Here is a 9,647-nt window from a genome sequence, read left to right on the forward strand (position 1 = left end):
TAGTGGTCCTCAATAAAGAATTTATTTTTATCTGTAGGTTTACCAAGTAGGCTTTATTAGTATAATATACGGAGAAGGCAATGGCAACCCACTCCAGTACTCTTGCCTGGAAAATCCCATGGACGGAGGGGCCTGGTGGGCTGCAGTCCATGGGGTCGCTAGGAGGACTGAGCGACTTCACTTTCACTTTTCACTTTCATGCATTGGAGAAGGAAATGGCAACCCACTCCAGTGTTCTTGCCTGGAGAATCCCAGGCACTGCGGAGCCTGGTGGGCTGCCGTCTATGGGGTCGCACAGAGTTGGACACGACTGAAGTGACTTAGCAGCGGCAGCAGCAGCAGTATGATATAATGGCTGTGATTCTAATATAGCCATAAGAGAATATTAATATATGGACAAAAGAAAAAGGGATTTTGAGGTCTTGAACTTTGGCCATCACTTTCCCTTTCATCTGAAAAAGGGGGCCAGTCCTGAGGCTACCAAATTAAGAGCCTGGAGGAGACAGGAGAGATGGGAATGAGGAAGAAAGAGCAGGAAGTGATACAAAGAGCCTTCCGCCTCCATGGAACCATGCACGTGCTGGTCCAGCTGCTTTCCCTGCGAGATACAGGAAGAATGTATGGAGAAAGCGTTGCATGGAGAAAGTCCTTCACATCTAAGCTATCATCCTAACCTCTCATCCTAAGCCATTCCCTGATGGCTCAGATGGTAAAGAATCTGCCTGCAACACAGAAGACCTGTGTTTGATCCTTGGGTTAGGAAGATCCCCTGGAGAAGGGAATGGCTATGCACTTTAGTATTCTTGCCTGGAGAGTTCCATGGACAGAGGAGCCTGACAGGCTATAGTCCATGGTGTCACAAAGAATCGGACATGACTGAGCAACTAACACTTTCACTTAACCTCTCTAGAGAATCTTTCTGATCGAGTGTTTGCTTCTATATCCAATGTAGATTTTATCTACAGGCTCCTGTCCTACTGAGATGATCACAAAATCAAGAAAACATCAATCTTATCAATTGATAAGCCTTAGGAATTATCTAGGCCAGTGGTTCTCAAACTTTTCTTTGCTTCTGTCTTTTTTGACATTAAAAAAAAATTTTTTTTTAAACCCTGAAAAGCTTTTGTTTATGTGGCTTCTATCTGTTGATATTTCCTGGATTAGAATTAAAACCTGAGAGAAAATATTTGTTAATTCATTTAAAAATAATAAGGAAGTAATTACATGTGAATGTAAATAACATATTTTCAATTATAATAACTGTATTTTCCCAAACAGTTGAATGGGCAAAGGGCAAAAAGTTTTATATTTATGCAAGTCTCTTCAATATCTGACAATAGAAGATAGCTGAACTCTCATTTCTACTTTCTACATCAATTTGTTGTGATATGTTATTTTGATTGATGTATATGAAGAAAACCCAGCCTTACACAGATATGTAGTTGTAAAGGGAAGAAGTATTTTAATGGCTGTTTTAGGTCATTGTGGATATTCTTTTGATATAACACCAAGGCTCCTCGAATCTAGCTTCTGAAAGGTTGGTTGCAATACAGAATCATATCAATGAAAATTTTATACTCTATTATATCAAAATCCATTGGACTATCTTGCACTCCTAAATGAATTTTTTTTTAACCCATGGATAAGTTTTGATGGTGAGTGGTTTGATCTTTATTTTTTAAGAGAAAACCAAATGAACATTTCTCCTTAGTGACAACAAAAAGAAAGGTCAATATAGGAAAACTGGTGTGGTGTAAAAGTACAAGGTGATAAAAGTGGCAGGGGGGAATGACAACAAATTCTCAGGAGAGTGAAAGACATCTGAACTACTCGTAGAGGAAAGGAAAGAAATCAAAGCTTCAATTTGTTTTTAATTGGCACTTATGGAACATTGCCTAGGTGTTTAATAGAATTATTGTATTTAATCCACTTTTAATACTTTTGGGGATATAGGACGTATTATTCTCATCTCACAATCCTAAAGGAAATCAGTCCTGAATATTCATTGGAAGGACTGATGCTGAAGCTGAAACTCCAATACTTTAGCCACCTGATGCGAAGAACTGAGTCATTGGAAAAGATTCTGATGTTGGGAAAGATTGAGGGCAGGAGGAGAAGGGGATAACAGAGGATGAGATGGTTGAATGGCATCACTGACTCTATGGACATGAGTTTGAGCAAGCTCCGGGAGTTGGTGATGGACAGGGAGGCCTAGCATGCTGCAGTCCATGGGGTCCCAAGGAGTTGGACATGACTGAGTGACTGAACTGATTCTCATCTCACAGTGAAGAAAGTGCATGAGGATGCTGAGCTGTGAAACGGTGGGACTAGACTGAAATCAGCTACATATGACATGGCAACTTTCAGGCTTTTTAAAAAATTGAGTTTTTAATAATTCCAAAAGTAAATATATAACATTGGGTTATCCAAAAAGTTCATTTGTATTTTTCTATGTAAGAGCTTATGGAAAAACCCAAATGAACTTTTTGGCCAACTCGATATATAAACTTTCTTAATAAACAAAGTAAAAAATACAAGTTTCTTGCTCCTTGTTCCCCTCTTCTCCACATGTTTACTGATAAGAGTAATAATCAATATAAATACCATATTTTCACCCAACTGAAAGCTGCTCCATAAGCAATGAAGGACCCCAAAGTTGATCTGTAACCCATCTTGGTGATAGAAGAACCACAAGGGCTGAGAAAATTCAAGGCACTAGTACTTAGTGCTAATTAGGTTTATCTATACCATTATATTGGAGAAGGCAATGGCAACCCACTCCAGTACTCTTGCCTGGAAAATCCCATGGACGGAGGAGCTTGGTAGGCTGCAGTCCATGGGGTCGCTAAGAGTCGGGCACAACTGAGCGACTTCACTTTCACTTTTCACTTTCGTGCATTGGAGAAGGAAATGGTAACCCACTCCAGCATTCTTGCCTGGAGAATCCCAGGGACAGAGGAGCCTAGTGGGCTGCCGTCTATGGGGTTGCTCAGAGTCGGACACGACTGAAGCGACTGAGCAGCAGCAGCAGCAACACCATTATATATAGATTTCAAGTTCTGGCTACTTTCTAGACCTTCTTAGAGTCATTGGATTTCAAGAAATTTTATGGATCATTTTTCACCATTGTGGGAGAGAGAAAAAAAGATAATAAAAATGACAAAATAGTGTAGAAAAGGAGATGAATGGTGGCTTTTTGTTGTTTAGTCACTAAGTTGTGTCCGACTCTTTTGCGACCCCATGGACTGCAGCCCATCTGGCTCCTCTTTCCATGAGATTTCCCAGGCAAGAATACTGGAGTGGGTTGCCATTTTCTTCTCCAGGGGATCTGCCCAACCCAGAGACAGAACCCGGGTCTCCTGCACTGGCAGGTGGATTCTTTACCACTGAGCCACCTGAGAAGCCTGAATGGTGGGTAGTTAATACAAAGATGCAAGCATTCTGATCATCCTCAGGTAGATAAACAGAAGTGCCCAACAAAAAGATAATAGCCAGGTGCCCAGGTACAAAGGTGGTGCCCATAAGTTAGATGCTTGGCAATGAGAAGTCAATTATGAACTTTCCTGGGTTTTGTCTTTCCAGACATTAGGAAAAAAAAAAAAGTGTTAGCCAAGCTATTTACCTACTACCTATTAAAATAGGATGTGTTCCATTTAGTTCTTTTTATAGAGGGGAGATGTCTTTCTTATTTATTTTTGACTTATGAAGATTTTATTGCCAGAGGGAAAAAAGCTGCGCCTGTAAAAAAAAATCTCCACTTTAAATTGTAATGGTCATTGTCACTATCTGTTGAAGGAGATATCAGACTGAAATAAAGTTGTAACTTGAAGCTCGGTGCAAAAGAAAATGCCCCAAATCAATTCTTCATCCACAACCAAGAGAAACGCCTAAATGTTTCAAAATTACAGTGCCGAAAGTATTTCATGTAGAATATTCATCTTAGGAAGAGCCTGTGAAAGGGGATTTTTGTTCTTTTTGATTGAGTCAGTCTCACTAATAATAATGCTTTGGTCCCTCAAAAAGCCCCCGGAAAAGTATTTTTCAATTTACTCATTTGATTTGTTATTCAGTACTTTTTACATTTCTTAACCTTTCTTCCTTCAACTTTTCTCTCACAGTAGTATAATCAAATCGAAATAACCCTAAGGACAAACTTACTTCTCTTTTTTTAATTTGCTGATTTCCCCAGTCCCAATTCCTGTTTATCCAGCCCAAATCCCTAAAAGAAACTGATGAAGGGAAAAAAGAAGGAAGGCTTTGGGATGTCTTTCTATCCCTTAGAGCACATAGTAATCACCATATTCACTGGAGATCGAGAAAGGACAGTTCAAGGTACTCTAGGCCTCTCCCAGCAGCAACCCTTGCCCAGAAGTTTGAGCAATTTATACTGATTCATTTGGACTTACTAGAAATTGGCCTCTCCTCTTTTTTTAACTACATAATTCTTGGCATTGAACTTCTTACTGAAACCATGGGGCAAAAAATTCTTGAGAAAGTTTTTTCTCTTCTCTATAAATTATTAGGTTATCAAGTGCAATAAAAAATGAGCTTGCAGAGAACACCACTCTGGATATGTGAATCATGAAAGCACCCCCTTCTTGGGGGTTGGGGGCAGAGGAGGGGCAGAAAATCTGTGGGTTTGCCCCTGAAGTGTCCTGAAAGGATATAATCATGGTAACACACATTTTAAATATTTTATTTATGAAAATGTGCCCTAATATATTTCCTTGTTTATCCAATTGCTTTTTCCTGCTTATATTCACTGCAAGTGGTCTTTTTCTTTTCTTTTCTGTCTCTGTTTCTACTCTGGTGGGGGGCACTTTTCTCTCACTGTTTTAATCCAGGCATCTCAAAACAGGACCCAGTCTTAAAGAATGGATTCCTGAAATGTCCCACCTGTTTAAAGTGGTACCACCTGTTTAAAGTGGCTCCCCAACCCCTTAAAATGTTCCCTTTTGCCAAAGTCTTCCCTTCTGTTTCCTTCAGTCATCAATAAGCCTTTAGGACACGGCTCACTGCCTTAGAAAGGATGCTTAAACACTGCTGTCACTTTTATTCCTGATGACCATCTTCTGAGGCAGCCACTGTTACTACCCTATTTTGTAGATGGGGAAAGTGAGGCTGAGGGGAGTTGCATAGTCACCAGTCTGTGGGGGGTGTGCCTGAGCTTGGATCCCAAGGTAGCTTCTGCAGACTTTCAGGTTCACATTATAAGCTAGGACACTGCCTCCTTTCCTTTAAAACGACCTCATTTGCTGGCAGCTTTGTAAAAGACCTCGACTCAGGTCTGGCTTCCAGCAGACACCCAACTCCCAAGAAGCTGGGTCCCCAAAACTGGCCTAAGTGGGCTTCCCGGGTGGCTCAGACGGTAAAGAATCTGCTTCCAATGCAGGAGACCTGGGTTCGATTCCTGGGTCAGGAAGGTTCCCTGGAGAAGGGAATAGCAGCTCACTTCAGTACTCTTGCCTGGAGAATCCCGCGGGTAGAGGAGCCTGGCAGGCTACAGTCCTTGGGGTCACAAAGAGTCAGACAAAACTGAGCAACTAACACGCACACGAAGTGCCTTTAGCCACCATGGCAAGGTTTCCTGTCACTAGTTACTCCCAAGTACTCCTTTAATCAGAGATCCTTGATGCCAGGGAAAGCTCCTGCCAGCTTCTGCCACTGAAGACTGGATCCTGAGGGCTGGATCCCCCACCGGGATATGAACAAAAGCCCCAGAAAATCCTGCTAGAAACCAGTTCTCCAGAGTTTGGGTTCGGTTTAGTGCAACACAGGAAACCATGCTCCCTCACTTCCCTCTCACCTCCTAAACTCCAGCTATATTTTCTGTCTCTGGTAAGTGAACTGCCTTTTGATTTCATAAAATAATGGACACACCCCAAATTGGGCATTTGTTTAGTTTCATCCTTCACACTTTTCTAAATTTTTAAGGTTCTACAAAGAGAATGCTCCTCTGTAAAAAGACCTGCATTTAAAAACCCTGTGATGGGTTTCCCCAGTTATTACTTCCTGTGAAAATTACGGGTGGCTGGATCAAAAGTCTATATAAACATTAAAAAAAAAAAAAAAAAAAACCTCTCCTGAAATACAAATCAGTGCCAGTTAGACCCAAGACTCATCCCTACTTTGGATGTGTTGGCTGTAGGGAGTTCTTGAACTACTTGCAATTGTTAGCACTGTAGTGTCTTTTAGGCTGGAGAAATTCTCGTGTGTGTGTGTGTGTGTGTGTGTGTGTGTGTGTGTGTGTGTGTGTAAGAAAGAAGTGCACCTATATTGCTTTGAAGAGTGTATACCTTTTTTTCCACGTGGCCCTGACCCCAAAAGACTATTAAGGGCCTTACAAGCCTCTAGTCCCTGGCTTCCAAGAACCCTTGCCTTACGAAGAGGAATCAGAATCAAAGAAAAGCAGAGTTATACTTAAAATTGCAGCGATCCAAACCTGATCAACCCCTCCGCCTCCAACAATGACCCAATTCCCACACAGAGCCAAAGGGCAGCTTTAAATTAATTCCCGGACCAAACAGCCACGGGCAAAAAGACCACATTTTGAGGCCCCAGGGCACTTTTCACAATGCGTTTTATTATTCATAAAAAAATAAATTTATTTACATTTGCTAATTATTGTGGTAGTGCTGCCTGGGGCAGCGGCGCGTTCCGCCGCATCATGGTCTCTAGTACGGAACAGCCTCCGCGCCCCATCCCGCCCGGAGGAAGAATGGGGGCGCCGAGAGGTGGAGTCGGAGGCGGGTGCCACCGGAGGGGGAAGCCAGGTGGGGACAGTTGGGAGTGAGGGGTGGGGAGGGGGCCTGCAAGTAGGTGTGGGAGGAGGGAGCAGAGGGAGGTGCCCAAGCAGACGCGAGCCAGGTCGGTGAGGAGAGGCGGATGGGAGGCTCAAGCCTTAGAAGGGGAGGGGGCACACCTAAGCCTGGTTAAGGGGAGATGCTCGCCTCGGGGGACGGAGGGGCGTCACTGGCCCCCGGAAGCACGACCGCAGGGAGCGCTCCGGGCAGACCCGGTAGGGTGGGTCTCTGCGATCGCGCTCCCACCTCTCCCCAAACTGGCAGGGCATCGTGCGTCCGGCCCAGAGGGAGCAACCCTGTGCGATACAATTCTGGCCCAGGTGTGCCGCGCTCCTCTCTTTGCAACTTAAAAACACACCCCGATGTAGGGTCTGGCGTGAAGACTTCGGTCTTTGAAGCCGGTTGTCCAGAGCGCGTTCTGACCATGGTCTAACCGTGAGAAGCCTGGGCAGTGCAAAGTCGTGCCATCACACGGTAGATCTGGCTCAGTTTGGAAACTAACCCCTAGGCGGCTGCGCGCTGGGCTCTGACTGTACCGCGGGGGTAGTCTATACAGCTAAAGCCCGAGGCTTGATCTGGGTCCGCGTGTAGTGTCGTCGCCCAGACCCTCGGCAGCAGAGCCGTCTGCGCCCTGCGATGCCAGGCTCACTGCCGACACCTGGGAACTGCCCACCCCACCCCCAACCCCCCCAATGCTCGCCACCTGTCCAGTTCACGGTCCTGGCTGGGGGAGTCTGGGAGAATCCAATGGAACGTTCTTCCCGTTCTTGGGGCTTCTCACACTGTCTCCCTCCTCTCCCTCGTCCCCAAATCCGTGTGCTCAACCAACAATTCCAAGTGAGTTAGAGTTCGGTCTAAGCGGTGGTCCCACATAATCTGTTGGCCGCGGAGACTTCTTTGGTGTCAGAGTCGGGTCGTCCGGAGACCACAAATGGCCACGTCTGTAAACCAGAAAGAACATCAGATACCGGAGAAACGATCATTTCAAACCGAAACCGCTCTCCAAAAGAAACCCCGGGATATCCCTGGCTTTGTGTAGCTCCGATTTTATCAGTATTCTGGGAATTTTTCGCGTCTTCTCTCTAAACCAAGACTTTAATTTTACTGGATTTTGATCACGTAAGAAGGGAGTTTTCCGTTCCTGCTGTCCTCACGGTGATTCCGAGAAATTTGCATGAATTTGGGATTTTGTGGCTTAGTTCCCTTCCCCCCAAACACACACACACACACACACACACACACACACACACCCATCAGCCATTCACTCCAAGAAGGAACTGGGATATGATCTTTCTCAAGCCGGGAGAGTTGGCAGGTCGGAGAGGGACTTTCCAGACAAATCCCGTTTGGGGAAACCTCTGCTATTCAAGAATTGAAAAAACCCAAAGGCTTTTAAAAAGGTCTCGGTCTTCCCTCCCTCCTTTCAGAAAGTAGGGCTGGTTGATTTAAACCTGTCAGACTCTTATCTGGAAAAAGATAGGAAGGGAGACTTTTCGTTCTATCTGCAAAGGGACAGTGGACTCCAATGGAACGTAGATTTACCCCGGAAGCAGGATATTAGCCATAGTGATAGTAACTATCAACCGGCAAAAGCGTCACGCACAATGATCAGACTGATGCAAACACAGAAGGGTGGATGGTTCTCTTCCAGGAAAACGACTGGCTCCTCCCGTGACTTGGGAGAACAAACTGGCCTCCTCACCACCCCTACCAGACCTTCCCCCGCCCCACTTCGGGTTCTTCCCAGCGGCCAGACTCTGCCGGGCGCCGGGAAGCGCGCTGGGCATCACTCGACCGCCCCGGCCCGGGCCTCGCGCGGGGCGCTTACCAGGTTCACCGGGTGCACGTAGCCGTTCTCGTAGCGGTCCTCCTGCAGCAGCTGCCGCAGGTGCGCGATGTAACTGGAAGCCAGCCGGAGCGTGTCCAGCTTCGAAAGCTTGGTATCGGGGGGCACCCAGGGCAGGCTGGTCTTGAGTCTGGAGAAGGCTTTGCTCAGCACGCGCATCCGGGCGCGCTCTCGGGCGTTGGCCGCGTTCCTCTGAGACTGCTTGCACTCGGCCGCCGAACCCTTGGGCGGGAGGGGCTTCTTGCCGCCGCCCCCAGCCACCCGAGGCCGCTTCCTCTTGCAGCCTCCCGCGCCGCCCGCCGCGCCCAGTGCACAGCGCTCCTCCTCGCCGTCGGGGTCATCCTCCTCCGCAGACGAGTTGTCGCTGGGCGACACGTAGCTGCGCTCGGCGCCGCGGAGGGACGGCCTCTTGGAGACGGGGACCGGGTACCCTCGCTGCAGTCCCTGCAGCTCCATCTCCTCGGGGTCGCTCACCGAGCCGGTGGACATCGTTGCGTCCCCCGCGCCCCAGCTTTCCTCCCCCAGGCCAGTCTCGCGGCCTCCGCCTTCCGCTCCCTCGCGGAGGCGGGGGCCAGGCTGAACTCCGCAGGCGACGAGAGATCTGGGTCGTGAACCGCGGAGCCCCGAGACTGATCCGGGAGAGCGTGACCGAGAAGTCGGCTCCTGGGCCCAGCCTCGGCGCTCACTACCGCGCACCGCGCGTTTTGACCGGACTATTTATTCTGTACTCCTCGGAACAAACCACCCCGGCAAAGAAGAGGGGGTGGGAAAGGGGGGCAAGAGGTGGGGCGGGGGCGTGGAATGGGTGGGGACCGCTTTTCAGAGTGCCGAGAATCTGCCGGTGGGGGCGGGGAAGGGGAAGTCTCTTGAACTGGGATCTGGACCCCTGGGCTCGAGGGACCCATCACTGCGAGATGAGTGCTCCTGGGTGAGTGAAGGAGGGGACCTTGTTCGTACCCAGGTACCCACTTCCACCCTCTACTGATCTTAACGGAGGC

The 9,647-nt window shown here is 47.3% G+C and overlaps 1 protein-coding gene across 1 annotated transcript; it reads right to left on the minus strand.

The window, feature by feature from the left end:
- Positions 1-7,494: 7,494 nt before the first annotated feature.
- On the minus strand, positions 7,495-9,505 carry MSC (musculin). The gene is made up of 2 exons (NM_001192146.1): positions 8,632-9,505; positions 7,495-7,744 (listed from the first exon to the last, which is right to left on the minus strand). Exons 1-2 carry the CDS (start codon positions 9,136-9,138, stop codon positions 7,658-7,660), a joined length of 594 nt encoding a protein of 197 aa, NP_001179075.1. The 5' UTR covers positions 9,139-9,505; the 3' UTR covers positions 7,495-7,657.
- Positions 9,506-9,647: the final 142 nt, after the last annotated feature.

Source organism: Bos taurus, chromosome 14 (assembly GCF_002263795.3).
Source record: "Bos taurus isolate L1 Dominette 01449 registration number 42190680 breed Hereford chromosome 14, ARS-UCD2.0, whole genome shotgun sequence".
Lineage (NCBI taxonomy): Eukaryota > Metazoa > Chordata > Mammalia > Artiodactyla > Bovidae > Bos > Bos taurus.